This window comes from Oryctolagus cuniculus, chromosome 4, assembly GCF_051225735.1.
Source record: "Oryctolagus cuniculus isolate XC-2025 breed Fujian yellow rabbit chromosome 4, ASM5122573v1, whole genome shotgun sequence".
In the NCBI taxonomy this organism is placed as follows: Eukaryota; Metazoa; Chordata; class Mammalia; order Lagomorpha; family Leporidae; genus Oryctolagus; species Oryctolagus cuniculus.
In genome coordinates, this window is record NC_142870.1 from 123,563,905 (window position 1) to 123,582,114 (window position 18,210).

The window sequence follows — 18,210 nt, forward strand, 5'->3', positions numbered from 1 at the left end:
CTTAAAGAGTTTTCACTCCCAGTGAGCTGACTCCTAGTTCAATAAATATTTAATCGTATCTGGCTGAGGGAGGCCTCAGCAAAGGAGCTCAAAGTTAAAAACACAAAGTGTTCCTTTAATATATGTTTTCTCAAATTCACTGCCATGCGCTTGAAAAGAACATTTTGCACATTCATTCTTTCATATTTGCGTTTCTCAGTTAAATATAGACTGAGAACATATAGCAATAAAAATTCACACAAGGCCAAATGTCTCATAGCAGAACATATTGAGTCAAAATGTTTGGCCCTGAAAACTTCAGCATGTTTGGATTTCTTTGCTCATTTCCTTTTTACTACATGAAAGGGGGTTTGAGTCTCACAGAAATCCTATTTTAAACTGTTATTTTCAGCAAAAACCCTTCACTCCCTGAAAAGTTTATATATATTGTTGATTTCATCTTCTGATTTTATATAAGCATATTAATCATACATTTAATTGATGGGAAAGGCTAACATAACACTTCTGCTAAATATATTATTCATGAGGTTGGTATTTGCATTCATGTCCTGCTTAAATTCTAAGTTTAAAGATGATCAAGACACAGGAATATTTATTTTATTATTGGTCATGCACAGCTGGCATAGGGCTTGTACCCATTTTTCATGTATGCAATGCACATTTAGTTCTTTGGTTGAGCATCCTCTACAGGCTGACCTTTGAGATAGAAACATGAATAAGGGTCATTGTTTCTGCATTAAGGAAAATTTGCAATCCAGATAGGGCCTGAAGATGTATATGAGAATCCAGTGTATTTCTTGTGTATTTTTAGTGTGTGATAAATGACTTTAATTGAGTGAATGAATAATATTTAGAGGTGGTCGTCAGATGTCTCTTCAGCATTAAAATGTGCTGTTTCAAGTTTTTTGTGAACCATGTCAGAGTCATCCCTATCCCACGGCCAGCACATGTGAATCTGGTAAGCAGAGGTTGGTGCTGTCTCCTCCTTGAGAGAAGTCACCACACATGAAGCGAAGGATCTGCTTCCAGGCCTGCTCAGCATCTCACTCTGCTGGGCCCACTGCTGACTGCGGACTGTGCTGGGTTTCATCAGTGCCCCTGTCAGCCTCAGGAAGGAGTGGCCTAAAGAAGTAGCATTAGAGACTAGGACAGAAAAACAAAGAAACTGGACTTTTGATATGTTTTTAAAACAACAGAAAAATAATTCAATAATTACTTTCTTTTTTTAATGTTTCAAGTATTTCAAATTTTCAAGTATTCAGTATTTAGGGGAAAATGCTGGCCAACATCTCTGAAAGAGGAACAAAACATGAGGCAGTATGGTGGGCAACATGGCAATGATGCACCTATGTCTCACATCAGAGTGCCTGGATTCAAGCTCTGGCTCTAGATCCTAATTCCAAGTTCCTACTATTCTGGGCCCTGGGAGGCCACAGGTAATGGCTCAGATACTTGGATCCCTGTCACTCACATGCGACTTGGACTAAGTTCCTGAGTCCTGGCTTTGGCCTGATTCAGCCTCCAGCTATTGTAAACATTTAGGAGTTAACCAGTAGCTGGAAGCTCTCTCTTTCTGTCTCCTGTCTCTGGAATAAGAAGAAATATAGTATTAAAATTTCATTAGACATCAAGAATGACATCCAAAAATATAAAATACTTCTTAGCAATGCGTAAAGTATGCCAAAAGATTCTTCAGAAACCAACAGCACATCCGTGACTCACAGTCCCTGACATACATTTCCTCTTCAGGTGCAAGTGAGACCACCACCTTCCCATTAACTCCACCATGGACACGGAAATTCACGAGATTTAACTTCTTGTGGTCAGCAAAACCTTTTATCCAGTTAAGTGCAGATAAAGTCAGAAGTTACTAGTACTAAGCTTTCTAGGCATTTTTCTCATTTTCTACCATCACTGGCTCCATTTTACAGATGAGAAAATTGAAAAACAGAGACGGCCGGCGCCGCGGCTCACTAGGCTAATCCTCCGCCTAGCGGCGCCGGCACACTGGGTTCTAGTCCTGGTCGGGGCGCCGGATTCTGTCCCGGTTGCCCCTCTTCCAGGCCAGCTCTCTGCTGTGGCCCGGGAATGCAGTGGAGGATGGCCCAGGTGCTTGGGTCCTGCACCCCATGGGAGACCAGGAAAAGTACCTGGCTCCTGGCTCCTGCCACCGGATCAGCGCGGTGCGCCAGCCGCAGCGTGCTGGTTGCGGCGGCCATTGGAGGGTGAACCAACGGCAAAGGGAAGACCTTTCTCTCTGTCTCTCTCTCTCACTGTCCACTCTGCCTGTCAAAAAATAAAAAAAGAAAAAAAAGAAAAGAAAAACAGAGAGACAAGATAATTTTCCCCACACATAGGGACCTAGTGGTAGAACCAGGCTCTTAACTCAGACAGGCTGGTTCCAGAACATGAAATTTCAAACTCTAAGGCAAATCTAAGTACATTGATAATGGAAATTCCAAGAATAATTATTCCTTAGTGTTATAATGTCTTATAAAGGCCTACAGCAAGTTTAATATTTTAGAAGTGATCTGCATTCTTGAAGACTTATTCTGCTAGAAGAGGAACAGGGATTTTGGTATGATAATGTGTGGGAAATGATTACATGAGGGAAATGATTATAGTAGAAGCTATTTCCAATTGCTCCAATTGCTGACTCTGTTTTTGATAATCATTTGATAAACATACAGAGTAGAAGATCATACAGTCATTGTAATAAAGCAATAATGCAGGGAGACTTGTCTGATGGTGGTGATTGTAGATCCATCAGTCCTCATGAATGAGAGAACAGCGATTGAGCAAGTAGCATAGAACTTATTTCTGGAAAACCCTGTTTATCAGTCCCCTGTGTCTGGGTTCTGCGTAGTATATGCTGACTGTCAGGGTTACTCAGCTGGGCTGTCCTGGTACACATCTGGCTCTCTATTCAGTCACATTTTTAAAAAGTAGGAGGAAGAACTAGGTCATGACTTTCCTTCGTTTCTCAAAACACACGGGATGCCTTTGTTCTTACACCCTCACACACACACCAAAAAAATAAAATAAAATAAAATAACTTAGATTTTTGGCACTCAGGCCCTGCTCTATAAATCTGAGCCATCCCTGGGGCAATTACTCTCAAAGTCACCAGACATTCAGAGTTGGAACATGACTGTCAGTAGGAGGCCTCCTTGAGTACAAAAAGAAAATGCAAGGACTTCAGCAGGCAGCTTTCTATCAAGACTCCTCTTTAGTACTTGACGTCAAAGATTGATGTTATAAGAGCATGCTGTCCATTACATCATCTGCAACAGAGATGATTTCAGAAAGGTGTCAGAGTAAAAAGGCATCCCCTGTTAGGAGATGCCTTCAGGTGGGAGAAACCATTGGCAGTGTTCACGTGGGCTGGATGACTTTCTGCTCCAAATTCTCATGAGGAAATGGCCTAAATGACCTCCAGGAAGACCTAGCCCATAAGGCCGCAAATAGCTTTCTGAGTCCTTTAAGATGGAAATCTTCTATTTAATTTCAATATAAAATTTCACAGGAAGAAGACTTAATTTGGATTCATGCAGTGGCTGAGTTTGTCTTATATGTCTCCTGTCCTACCACAGACGTTCAAGCAGTGTTGGATTTTAAATGTTGTTAGACTACCAAAGACGGTGTAATGTTTTGTAGGATAACTTTGCATTTTCACATTTATAGACTGTTAGCAACTACTGAATATGTGTTGGTTACATAGAATTGAAAACCCAGATAATGTTTTAAAATATTTTGAATTATTCAATGACAAAACAAATACACACTTATCAACTTAGACAATTTATTAGTCTGAAATCTTTGTTCCAATCTCAGTGGCATTGACATTCCTCTCTCTGCTAAACCCCACCCCCATACATCCACCACATACTCTCATTCTTTCTTTCCCTCTCTATCTTGTTCAAACACACACATGCCCCCTCCCCCCAGGCAGAATAAACTCCTCTCCCCTCTGTGCTTTCTTTCATCTGCCTACATGCACAGGGCATGTTGCCATCAACCTCCTCCTCTAGACAGTAAACCACAGGAAGAAGAACCACAGATTAATCACTTTGTATGCCCTACTCAGGCATGGCACAAAGTAGTGTTTAAGAAACATTTGACAAATAGATGAATGGTTGAGTAATTCTAAGTCATGTGGCTGATAGGGTAACTATAGAAGGAAATAGAATTTGTTTTGAAATTCAACATTAACAGTTAGCTTTTAAAAAATAATACTTTCTCAAAAACAAACAAACAAAAAAACTCTCACCAAACTGAAACCTTGAACTAACATCTTCTGGAACATGAACTTTTAAAAGAAGAAAACATTGTTATGTACAAGGTTTCCGCATGCATGGAAACACAGTTTCAATACTATCCTAGAAATGTTTCAGTGTGCCCGCACCCAGCGCCCATAGGAAGCTCCCTAATAACTGTGAGATTTGATGGGAAACAAGCTAAGATCAGTAACCTAACACTGGCAGGCGCCAACCCCTATTACTGACCCAGCACCACTTTCTCCTACCTTTCCACAACGGGCCAACAATCTTGTATGGACTGAGGATTAAGGTGTCTGATAAGCCTGATATTTGCAGTAACACATTAGTCACTCTTGGAATATCCACAAACAAATCTCCATGTGTGGAGACCTGGCCTTTTGTACTGGGGAACAAGCTGAGTCAAGATGAATGAACAGACTAACGTTGAGTAAATCGGTCTCATCACCACACAGGCTTAAGATGACATTGATATTTTGTAAGTTTTATGTAGTTTTTGAAATAAAGCACTTATTGTATTTTAAAAGAGCTTTTGCCATCGCCTTTCAGTGTAATCATAATTTTTTATTTACCCATATTAGTAAATTAGAAATGAGATTGGGGCCTGCACTGTGGCGCAGCGGGTTAACGCCCTGGCCTGCAGCGCCAGCATCCCATGTGGGCTCGGGTTCGAGACCAGCTGCTCCACTTCCGATCCAGCTCCTGCTATGGCCTGGGAAAGCAGTAGAAGATGGCCCAAGGGCTTGGGCCCTTGCACCCACATGGGAGACCCAGAGGAAGTTCCTGGCTCCTGGCTTCAGATCAGCACAGCTCTGGCCATTGCGGCTAATTGGGGAGTGAACCATCAGATGGAAGATCTCTCTCTCTCTCTCTCTCTCTCTCTCTCTGTAATTCTGACTTTCAAATAAATAAATAAATAAATATTAAAAAAAAAAAAGAAAGAAATGAGATTTGGTTCTCAGCCACTAACCCTTATATTTAAACAACAGTGTTGCTTTTTAGCAGCCATAGAAAATGAAGTCATCAAATATCTCAGCAGGGGCCGGCACTGTGGCTCACTTGGTTAATCCTCCGCCTGCGGCGCCAGCATCCCATATAGGCACCGGGTTCTAGTCCTGCTTGCTTCTCTTCCAGTCCAGCTCTCTGCTGTGGCCTGGGAGGGCAGTGGAGGATGGCCAAAGTGCTTGGGCGCCTGCACCCACATGGGAGACCAGGAGGAAACACCTGGCTCCTGGCTTCGGATCGGCGCAACGCCAGCCGTAGCGGCCATTTGTGGGGTGAACCAATGGAAGGAAGACCTTTATCTCTGTCTTTCTCTCTCACTCCTCTCTCTCACTCTACCTATAGAGTATAACTCTACCTGTCAAATAAAAAAAAAATCTCAGCAGAATATTCATATTCTGCCTGGGATCTCAGCATTCCCACTTTTTCAGAAACATCATAGGATATTTTTTTCAGCAGCAGAAGTTTCTCAGTCAAGTGGTGACACAAAACAAATTAATATTTTTACATATTTATATGATGACACTTCTAGCAGGTCTTTGTACCAAATAGGTATTCTTTGTATAACTACTCTCTCCTTTAGTAAGTTGTTTTCAAAGGTGTGTTGATAAATAGATAATTTTAACAGAATGTGTGAGGTATTTATAATTCACAAATATATATGTATGTGCTTATGTGTGTATATATACACTCACATATGTGTGTATAGAGTTGAGTGTATGTATATATAAAAGCAGACAGCATGTGAGGGTGTATATCTTATAGTTAAAGCTTTTTAAAACAGACACTGTAAACTTCCATTTATTGCAAAAGATTTGAGGCCAAGTGGTGAACCACAACAGATGGAACTCAGTAAAAAAAATTCCATGAAAGCATTATAAGGTAACACCTTAAAATAAATATCAAGAATGTAGGACCTGACACAAGGAAGCCATATCTCTGATTCACAACACTGGGTCAGCTCCACAATATCCAGACAGTGCGGAGAGTGCTCAACATTTTAAACTATCTGAAGTCCTACGGCCAGGGATGTTGCCAGTAATATCCATCCATGAGATCTTATTAGACTAAGTGGCACCAACATGAGCTATATGTGGGAAATCCCTTCTTTCTAAAAGTTTAGTCCTAAGATTGAATAATTATCTGCATGGATTTCCACCTTCCTGATTGTTTCCCACTAGTCAGCTGTTACTCAACAAGCCTGGGCAGTCTTCTTTGATGGACTTCTCGCAAAGATACAAAGGTGACCATACGAGCTCTCAGATCTACTGAACAGGATGCCTTCTTGGGATGTGCCCTTAGAATATTTGTTTAAGGCAATAAATTAGTCAAGTTCCACAAATAAACACTGATTCTGAGTATTTCTTCTGAAACCCTATTGACCAAAACCAAGGACATGAATATGATCTTGCACTATGATGCTATTCTTTACTTTCATAGACAGGTCCTAACAATTTTCTTCCCATTCTGGGTCTTGCAGTTTTACTCCATTGTATGTTATATGATATACTACTCTCATAGGGACACTAATAAATTCCTAGAAGTTCTTGAGTTTTGGACTGACGTTGTGGCATAGCGGGTAAAGCCACCGCCTGAGATGTTAGCATCCCATATGGGTGACGGTTCGAGTCCTGGCTGCTACACTTTTGATCCAGCTCCCTGCTAATGCACTTGGGAGGGCAGTAGGGTGCCTGCAGTTTCTTGCCATATTACTAATAGGACTTAACATTCATGTAATTCTTTTTTGAATTAATTAATTCATTTGAGAGGCAAAGTTACAGAGAGAGGGAGAGACAGAGAGACAGGTCTTCCATTTGGTGGTTCACTCCCCAGATGGCTGCAACAACCAGAGCTGGGCCTATTTGAAATCAGGAGCCAGGAGCTTCTTCCAGGTCTCCCACGTGAGAGGATCCCAACAGGAGGTCAGAGGGAGGGAGGGAAGCGGGGTTGATTTATCTGTGCACAGGCTCCCTTCCAGCTGGCCAATGAGCATTGATGGCGTCCTCTGCACTCTCCCCACTGTCTCTGGAAGGGTGCTGACTCTTCCCTTGCCTCCCCACTCCAGGAAGAGGCTGCTATGGTCACCAGGCTTCCAGCCCCAGAGACTACACCTGGCCCACACCTTTATTAACTGCCTTCACCCCCCAGTTCAGGGTGCCCTTTGCTTCCATCCTGGACCCTGCATCACCCACAGCTGATGCCATCTGAGGTGTGTGAGGCTTCCTGCCATCCAGGCTGGATTCTCACTGGCTCTAGGCCACTCGTTACTCCTCTTCAGTGGGGCTTTAGAAGAACTTTCCACTGACATCCCAGGTGCCCTCTGTATGACTTGATCTTAAACATCTTCTTACCTAGATCTTACACCTGGGATAAGCTTGCCTTACCTTATCCGCTCAGCCTATAGCCCGTGGCTTTGCTCCACCACTCCAGGAACCTGCTGGAGTCCTAAGCTCTTTTGTCTGTCTTCCCCAACACATTTCTTGATTTTGTGGGTGGAATTAGCCCCGTGGCACAGCAGCTTAAACTGCTTGCTGCACTAGTTCGAGTCCCAGCTGCTCTCCTTCCAATTCAGCTCCCTATTAATGTGTCCAGGGAAAGTAGTGGAGGATGACCAAGGGGCCTGGGCCTCTGCCACCCTCATGGGAGACCTGAATGGAGTTCCAGGCCCCTGGCTTCAGCCTGATCAACTCCTAACCATTGTGATCTCTCTCTCTCTCTCTCTCTCTCTCTCTCTCTCTTTCTCTCTTCTCTCTTTCTCTCTCTCCCATCACCCTGCCTTTCAAATAAACAAATCTTTTTTAAAAGTTTGTAGAAAAATATAACTAAAAGATAAGCTTATTTTGGTGCCAAAAGTTTTGAAATTCCTGCATAATTTTTTCATACTACACGTTTTCCATGAACTTTTTAAAGTACCCCTGTGCTCTTCGAGTAAACATATCTGCCTTGAGCAGAAATACAATAGCTAATCCCCTGTGTCAGACCTAGAAGGATCCTTGTGCCTAAACAAATTATGATTTGAAATAATTTCAGAGATCATAACTATTTCTAATGCTTGTTTAGGTAAATATGAAAGATTGAGACAGTACCATTATGACATGGCATTAGGTTAAATTATCTTACCAATAAAACCATGACAAACAAGCAGTGTGACTACAAACTGAGAAGTAGAGTCTGTAATTTAAGTGGGGTTAGGGAAGAAAACTTCTGAAAAGTGTTGATTTTAGCTGTTGATGCTTCAGCATCCATATTAAGCAGGAGAGGTTGTTACTATTTCTTCTTCGTTGATCAAAAAGCTGTAGCTCTCATGGGAGGGTTCAAATCTGAATCTTCTGAGTTCCCATTCAAAATCCTGGGACACTACAGTGAGATTAGCCATTTCTTTTCCAATTTGAACACATGAAAATGGGTGTTGTCAAAATACTCATTTAATTTTGGGGGTTGGATTTTTCATTGTTGCTTATTTTCTTGGTTTCATTTCTTTTTTATTTATTTTGCTTTATTTTTTTGCCTTTTTTCTTCGTTGGTGTCCTCTGGAAACTTTCTTTCCTGCTCCCAGATACACCGAGTGACTTTCATGACTCAACTTCCAGCTCTTAATAAACAGGCACTGAGTCCCTAGCATGCCCCGGCTGCTCCCACTGCTGGAGGCCATGCCGCACAGGGAAAACCCGGTGCCTTTAGCCAGGAATAGCAGAGTATGGAGACCTCACAAAGGAAGCAAGCCTTAGGTTGAGGGAAAATGTAAGCTTACAAAAAGCATTACTAGCCTTAAGAAGTTAGAAAAATCAAGGGTAGATGCTTGGCCCAGCAGTTAAGACATTGCTTAGGATGCCCATATTCCAAATCCAGTTCCTGAGTTCATGTCCTGGTTCTTCTTCAGATTCTAGCTTTCTGCTAACGCACACACTGGGAGGCAGCAGGGTCTGGGAGGTCTCAAGGATTTGGGTCTCTGCCAGCCATGAAGGAGACTCAGTTTGAGTCAAAGACTCCTGACTTCTTCCTGGTTTAAGCCTGCCCATCCCAGCTGTTGTGGGCATCTGGTGAGTGAACCAGCAGATGGGAGATTTCTCTCTCTCTCTCTCTCTCTCTCTCTCTCTCTCTCCTCCCCCACCACCCCCCATCTTTCTGCCATTCAAATAATAAATACATAAATAAATAGAATTTAGAAAATCCCATGACCCCTGGTAAAGCAAAACAGAATACAATAATCATTTTCTTGATATTGACTATCCATTAAGACTTTTTTGAGCATCTGTATTCGCCATCATCTGCTGTGCACAGTACCAGCCACCATGAAGCTCCAAGATGCTTGTCATGGCTGAGGTCTCAGATTCAGTGTCACTTCAAATGTGCAAGCTCTTTCCTGCCCACTTGAATGCAGACATACCACCCTTCCAGTCCCTTACTCCTTACTGTATTTTCACCATAGCCCTGCTCACTAACTGACAGCATATTTGATAAGTGTTTTCAATTCTGGGCCTTAATCTGGACTTGACAACTGGAATGGTCGGTCAATCGAATAGTCATCAGACAGTAGAGGAAAAAAACCAAATCCACCTTATTGGAACTCTGTTGATGAAAACTGTACACTTCACTATTCTTCTCCTCAAAATACTCTGTCAAGAGGAACAATCCTCGCATCTGAGGTGGTTATGTAATCAGTCTTAGAAAGAAGAAATGACACCACACACAGGAAGGACAGATGTGCTCATGCAGTCAAACATGCACTACCTGAAGTTTTTGCAAAGTGATGAGACTTGTTCAAGGTGCATTGAAAATGGAACACAAGAGTATATGAGTAAATGTTGTCCTACACCAAATCAAGCTTTGCATTGCCTCTCCCACAGAAATCAGATGTTTTCCCAGAAATTTGAAGAGTCTTATGTGGTTGCTCAAAGAAATAAGTTCTTCATTTCAGCATCGAATCTTCACTACTGTAATGGATCTTCTAATTCTATGATTATGTGTGATCATACATGCCGGGTGCTGTGAGAACACATGGAGGGGAGCTGCTCTGGCAGGGCTGGAAGATGTTTCTCAGAGGCACCCACGCTGGAGTTGAAATGTGCAATGGCCAGCTGCTGACCTGCTGGAGACAGGAATGTGAAGAACAGAGAGAGACCACGGATGGTTCAGAGAGAGGGAATGTGTACAAGAGTAGGAAAGCAGGACTTCTGGAGCACTGCACTGACTTTTGCTGCCAAATAGCTAAATATTCTTGGTTTATGATTATTTATAGAGTTGTGTTTCTCCAGCAGTTCATGTGTCATAAAGCATAGAAATTTGGTTTTTATTACCTTAGTTACTGGCAAAATGAATAGTAGAAAATGAGCATGTGGCACCATAATGAATCCATTTGATCATTCCAAACTAAGGAACAGAATCCTATTAAAAGAAGTCAAGCAGAGCAGAAAACTGAATATTTGGATGAACCTTAAATATTACTATCCAAATGCTCTTTTTGTGAGCTAATTCCTTTTGAAAATCTCCATGAAGGCTTCTAACACTTTCCCATTATCATACCTGTATTGTGCATTCTCTTAGGGACAAAAGAGGAAAGGTTACCTAAATTCATAGCTAATTAGCCTACTTCTTAAGTAAGCTTACCGAGTTCTGGTTCATTGTATTACTCTGACTTTTGGAAACTTGCCAAATAAATAATGGAAAATAAATGACTTGCTCATTCTGTTCCCTTCAACAGTTGTGAATCAAGATGGCCAGCCTCTCATAGAGGGAAAACTTAAAGAGAAGCAAGTCAGATGGAAGTTCATCAAGCGGTGGAAAACCCGGTATTTCACTCTAGCTGGAAATCAACTCCTATTTCAAAAAGGAAAGTCTGTAAGTTCCTCTGTCATTTTTTACACCAGAATTTTTAACACCTTGATCTCTGCCAGCCAGCTAGGTATTTTGAGTTGAGTTAAAATTCTGATAACTTTTTCTTCTCCATTTAACAATCTCATGGGTGCTATTTTGTTACATTATAGCCCTTGGTCTATTCTGCTCAGTCCTGCACTAGCTGATTCCCTGTCACTCTTCAGTTTGTTTTGGAAGCTCTTTTTTTTTTTTTTTTTTCTTTTTTGGTTGACTTAAGTTTTAGAAGAATGACAAGGTGTGGTCTTGACTCAAAGACAGACATGAAATATTGAGAACCACTGACTGATTCTTTAAAATATAGGTTATGGTTGGAGGTAGGGGTCTGAGAAAGAGGGACAGTAGGCAGAGAGGGAGGAATGAAGGCTGGCTTATTATATAGCTTTCAAAGTCCACAAAGTTCAATTCTGAGTATGTAAAAATTCTCATATGTTTCATTCAGTTAATGAAGAGGTAAATTTCAATAGAGTGACTAATAGCTACTTAATAGAATTTTCTATCTGAACTAGGATACCCAGTAAACATTTCTCTTTTGATTTTCCATGGGAAATCATTCTATTCCAATCAACAATGCATAGTTATGCCCTTCTCTTGTCATTTAAGTTCTACTCATTCAAGATCGGGAGAATTAAATGTTTGCCTACCTCTTGCTGTTTTGAAATATAATCATAATGGTTTAATAATGGTGCTTATCGTGTGCTACCCTGGATGGCCTCACACAATCCTCAGAACACTGCTCTGAGGCCAGAACTATTATCACTGCCATTTCACCCATGAGGAGTCTGAGGCTCCAAGATAATAACTGGCTTGTCCAAGGACAGGGCCTATAGGGTCAAAGCAGGGTCAAGACGGGCAAGGGGACATCACAGCTTGTTCTTAAAGAAGTCAAGGCTACAGCTCCCCCATGGACATTCACAGCATGGAGCCATTGGGGAACGGCACTAGTCAAGGGTCTCCAGAGAAGCAGAGCTCACAGGCCATGTCTAGGCATAGAAGAGATTCACTGTGGGAATTAGCTCAGGGAATGATGGAGACCAAGAAGTTCCCTGAGATGCAAGCTGCAGAGTGAGGAGAAGGCACAGTATAACTCAGTCCGAGGCCTGAGGCCTGAGCACCATCGTGGACTGGACAAAGGAGCTCGGATGCTCTTGGGGAAGAAAACAGATGTCTCTGCTCCAGAGAGGAGATCAAATTCACCCCTCCTTGGCCTTTTTGCTCCACCCAGATCCCCAGCAGTGGCACGCTGCCCCCTCTCAGTGGTGAGGACAGTCTTTACTCAGTTTACTGATTCAAACGCCAGTCTGCTCCAGAAACGTCCTCACAGACACACCTAGAAACCACGCTGTACCAGCTTCCTGGGAGTCCCTTCTCCAGACTGGGCTGACCCATACACTTAACTGTCACATAAACCAAACTGTGTCTGAATTAACTCATGAAAGGTGTGAAATCAGTTAAAATGGCATCGCTCTAGGCATATGCACTCTAGAGTTCTCATTTTAAAACTTCCCTGAACATTTTATTCAGGAATGAAGTATGGGTGTATCTGGATTATCACAAATTCTGATTGGTGTCCTTTTAACTAATAAGACTTCTTTTAACCTTCCAATTGAAAAAGAATGTATTTGTGACACCTACTCTGGACCCACGTTACCTTCTTCATCCGTGTGCACTTTAATTTACACAAATGGACTTGTCTGTGACTGAAGGTCTTTTTGAAAGGGAAGTGTAATGACATGTTGGATTTAGACAGTTATTGAAGACTTAAAGAAACAATCTTTTAGCATAGGTTCATGCTGAAGCATTTTAATGTATTTAAAATGACCATTTGAATTTCCTGTTTTAATTCAAGAAATCAGGAATAGAAGTGAAGATGCAGTCATCTCCTAGATGCCTCAAGGCAGCGCAGAGTAATTCCATAAGAATATTTTTCCTGAACTCAAATGGTGACCTTTATTCTTCTTGATTCAGGACTTTTTAATGAAGTTTAAAGAGCAAGTAATTGTAAAATTAGCTAATTGCTTGACAGTTTTATCAGGAAATAATGCTTTGACATTCCAGAAGTCTCAAAGAAGATGTGGCTCAAATACTGGAAAATAATGTAATATACCAGGAGGGTGAAATACTTCCACTCTCCAGGGACACAGTAACCAAGAGTGGTCAGCAGTCCTGCTGCAGCTTCAGCCACATCCTAAAAGAATCTCCTTTTAAAGGAAAGAAATGTGCATTTTAGGAGAATAGAGGCTGAAAGACATTTTGCTTTGGCATTCTTAAAGTCTTCTTCTCCACTAATTTGCCAGGCTGCGGCTTCCTCTGACTTGCCTGCCATTGCCATCTTGGTTGATTTCCTCTTTAGATGGCTATGGAAATTTTATATTCTCCATCAGTTTCTCCATGGATCAATTTCTGTCTATAGGTGAATTAGAAGAAATACAATGTCATTACTGTCAGATATTTAGTATAAAACAAACTAGGATAATAATAGTGTCTAGTGTAGCTACCTGCAAAACTTATCCTGAACCCTAGAAGCACTTTGAAAACTCTGTGCAGTATCTTGCAGCATTAAGTTTCGGCAACAATTTTATCATAAATTTGAACAGTTGCCCACATGGTAGCTTTCACTGAATTGCAATATTCACATTTTAAAAGAAAAAGATCACCTGTCTCCTTTAAATGTAACCCTTGGAATAAAATACCATCCTACTTTGAGATCAAACATCTTTTTAAAATATATATATATAAATTAGCACTTTTTTAATAGAAAGGTTTATGTTATTTCTTTTTTTCTTTGAAATCATATTTCTGTTCCATGTCTCCCATAGCATTTTACCCTGATTATCATGTTTCATGGCAATAAAACCATCTGTATAAATTGGCATTTAATTGTTCTAATTTTTGTAGCCTTCAATCTGAGTGTTAAGATTTTTCTGACTCAATTATCTTTTCTAAAGTTATGTCAATTATGAAAGCCCATAAGTATGCCAAATTTGTTATTAAATTATATTAATTTGTTTCATTAAAATTATACATTGTTAAATTATTAACTAATTACATTATATTATTAATTATAATTCTATTTAACATGAATAAATAATTATTCAGCCTTAAAAGGAAAATACTGTTGGAAATGCATCTCTCCATGAAGTAGATGGAGGGTGATTATGTTGCCTGGGTTGATGGACACTTCCCAGGCACCAGTATTTTGAGTTGCTCTTTTTGTTTGAGGCTCCTGAGTCTTTTCTAAGTTGAGCAACACACCACAGAAATGTAGGATGGGTGAGAAGGTACATTTTCATTGTAAAGTAAAAGAGGGACAACTGTAAAAGGAAAGGTGGAAAAGGAGAATTGACAAGATTCTCAATCACAGGCTCATTTTCCAGTAGATAAAGTATATTCAGAGACTTTATTAAAGACCTGAAATTGCCTTAAAGAAGTATCCAATCCCTCAGAACCATCCATGCTCACCCACTGTGTGACTCTTGGTCTTTCAGAGGTCCCTCAACCACTGCTTTGATAAGGCACAAATATAACACCATTAAAAATTGATTCATGCAGTATTTACAAACAAAAGCATGTTTCCAAAACTGCAGAGAGTTTTGAAAACAGCTTAATCTACTCCAACGTCAGAACCCTAATTATTCAGTTCAAGCTTTGGCAAACCCTTTCTCAGTGGTAACACAGTGGAAAATTCAGTTTAGTACCTCTCAAGCTATCTGAAATTCTGAGTTAAGAGTGTTCCAAACAGGACTGTGTTCTGCTCTATTAATTCAGTGTCCATACCAATAGAAAATAGCAGAAGATCAAAAAACCATGAATTAAGGATTTTTCCCAATCCTATTCTATAACAATTTTCTCTCAATTCATAATCTTGTGCAGATTTATGGTACTATAACAAAGGCTCATTTGTTTACCTTGTCAGTTGTTCTAGTGACTCTTGGAGGCCTTAGCACCCAAATTGCAAAGGTCTTGAGCCGCGAAGTAAAAGATTGCTGGCTCTCTATATCCACTAGCCAGCGAGTTTTGCCTCCAGTAGGAGCCAGCTCACGTTCTGTCCTTCCCATGCATTTCAGAAAGACGATCCTGATGACTCCCCAATAGAGCTCAGCAAAGTACAGAGTGTGAAAGCTGTGGCCAAGAAACGCAGGGACCGCTCTCTCCCTCGGGCTTTTGAAATCTTCACAGACAACAAAACCTATGTGTTCAAAGCCAAGGATGAGAAGAATGCAGAAGAGTGGCTTCAGTGCATCAATGTGGCGGTTGCCCAAGCTAAAGAGAGGGAAAGCAGAGAAGTTACAACTTATCTATAGGGACCTACATGCCAGCCTCATGCAACCGTGCACAGCAGGCATTGCATCATCACTGCCAATGTCAAGAAAAGGAGAGAAGTTCACCAAGCCATGTTGTTCTTTTTACTAATAACAGTGGAATAGCTATCTCTAAGGCCTAAAATGGCAGGGTTCTTAGTAAATTTAGTATCCTAACAGCCGTTGTATTAACCCCAGAATATCCATCTGATGTGTACAAGCAAAATGAGCTACAGAGTACACCCTTACAGGGTGCCTGGCCAGGAAGGGGAAAGTCGTGGCTGAAGGAACTTCAGTAGCTATGTCATTTAAAACTAGGACAATAGAGGAGGGCATTTAACCTGTGGTTAGGATACCCATATCCCACATCAGAGTGCTTTGGTCAATTCCTGACTCCAGCTTCCTACTAACACAGACCCAGGGGGCCCTGGTGATGGCTCAAGTAATTGGGTTTTTGCCCCCCACATAGGAGACCTGGATTGAGTTCTTGGGTCCTGGCTTTGGCCTGGCCCATCCCTGGCCATTGTGGGCATTTGAGAAGTGAACCAAAAATATATTTTTTAAAAACTTCAAGAAACAAACTTTAAAAGATGCCTCAACTATCTATTCTGAAGAAAGATAGGCACATCCAATGAAAATCATAGTCTGTCAAAGGTATTAAAAGAAAAAAAAACTAGAAAAAGTTGAATCAATGTGTACTGAGGAAAATCATATAACCTTACTTAGAGACTAATTACAACCATCCTTTCTTAATATAAACGAGGGCAACACCTGGTAAAATGGTCCTCAGACTAAACTGGTTATGCAATTAAATGTCTATCTTTTAGAATTACTTATTTAACTTTTTTTAGGTTCATACAATCTAAAGTTGAGCTACTTGGAAATATCCCCTACCCATGGCAGTAGATGTTAGACAGAATACCATAAGAAACCATTTTCTCTAGCTTCAAATATGTACCAGCCACCTCCACTAAACTTTAAGATTTCAAATTAAAGTCTGATCCTCTTCTTCTTTGCATTCAGACTTTTTAATACCTCCAAATTACAAGCATTCGCTGGTTTTTGCCATTACACACACACATACCCACACACACACCCACACAATCTTTTTTTTTATTATTAAGATGTGGTAGGCAGAATTCTAGGATGACTCCCAGTGACCCAGGTATGGGTATAATCCTCTCCCCCTGGGGTGTGGGTGGGACCTGCACCTTGTTTCTAACTAATAGAATAAGACAAAAGTGATGGGACTACCTCTTTCATGGTTATGCTACATTATATGACAAAAATAAAGAGATTTTGCCAATGTGATTAAGGTCCCTAATCAGTTGACCTTGAATTAACCAACAAGACATTATCCTGATTGGACCTGACCTCCTCATATGAGTCCTTTAAAAAAAGATGAACAAATCAGAAGCAGACTTTCCTATTGCCTTAGAGAAGCACACTGCCCAGAGTCCTACAGAGGTGAAGGAATGAATTTTGCCAACAACTAAGTGATCTTGGAAGAAGACTGTGAATCTCAGATAAGAGCCCAGGCCCAGCCAACACCTTGGTTGTACCATTGTGAAACTCTACACAGAAGACCCAACTACACCATGCTGGACCCCTGACCTTCAGACACTGTGAGATAATAAATGCATACTGTTTTAAACTGATAAGCTTGTAGGAACTTGTTTACAGTGATCATTAATACAAAAGCTAACGTGGAATACACAGAGGATAACATTTCCCTTGAAATGTGTCTATTATGTAGGCTAACATAGAAACCTGGAGAGAGATTGTGAATGGGCAACATCCTGAGTTTATTGCTAACTCAATAGGATAGGAAATATAAAGAGGGTCATGTTTTAGGAACAAATCTAATTTGAGTATGTAAAATTGGAGAGGTTTATGAGTCACAGAAATTATTACACATAAGAAATAGTTCTAGGGGCCAGTGCTGGGCATAGTAGGCTAAGCCTCAACCTGTGACGCCAACATCACATATGGGCACCAGTTCATGTCCCAGCTGCTCCTCTTCCAATCCAGCTCTCTTCTTATGGCCTGGGAAAACAGTGGAAGATAACCCAAGTACTTGGGCCCCTGCATCCATGTGGGAGACCCAGAAGAAGCTCTTGGCTCTTGGCTTTGGATCCGCCCAACTCCAGTCATTGTGGCTATTTGGGGAGTGAACCAGCAGGTGGAAGACCTTTCTCTCTGTCTCTCCCTCTCTCTCTCTGTAACTCTACCTCTCAAATAAATAAAGAAAATCTTTAAAAGAAAGAAAGAGAGTTCTAGAGGTAAAAATTGGGGGTCAATGCATATACAGTTCTAGGAAGTCACTGAAGGTATGGAATTTGATTAAATTACTCAGGGAGGGCCAGCGCCGCGGCTCACTTGGCTAATCCTCCGCCTGCGGCGCCAGCACCCCGTGTTCTAGTCCTGGTTGGGGCGCCAGATTCTGTCCCGGTTGCTCCTCTTCCAGTCCAGCTCTCTGCTGTGGCCCAGGAGTGCAGTGGAGGATGGCCCAAGTGCTTGGGCCCTGCACCCTCATGGGAAACCAGGAGGAAGCACCTGGCTCCTGGCTTCAAATTGGCGCAGCATGCCGGCCACAGCGTGCCAGCCGTGGTGGCCATTTGGGGGGTGAACCAATGGAAAAAGGAAGACCTTTCTCTGTCTCTATCTCTCACTGTCTAACTTTGCCTGTCAAAAAAAAAAAAAAAAAAAAAAGAAAAGAAAAGAAAGAAAGAATAAACGAAATTACTCAGGGAGAATAA

General features: G+C 41.2%; 1 protein-coding gene across 2 annotated transcripts in view; it reads left to right on the forward strand.

The window, feature by feature from the left end:
* The window catches only part of VEPH1 (ventricular zone expressed PH domain containing 1), a 256,104-nt gene extending 238,996 nt beyond the window's left edge, over positions 1–17,108 (forward strand). For both annotated transcript variants that reach the window (XM_008266390.5, XM_002716326.6), the window contains exons 13-14: positions 10,981–11,117; positions 15,218–17,108. In XM_008266390.5, coding sequence (XP_008264612.3) covers positions 10,981–11,117; positions 15,218–15,454 — 374 coding nt within the window. In that variant the 3' untranslated portion in view covers positions 15,455–17,108. The remainder of the gene's footprint in view (positions 1–10,980; positions 11,118–15,217) is intronic.
* The last annotated feature ends 1,102 nt before the right edge of the window (positions 17,109–18,210 follow it).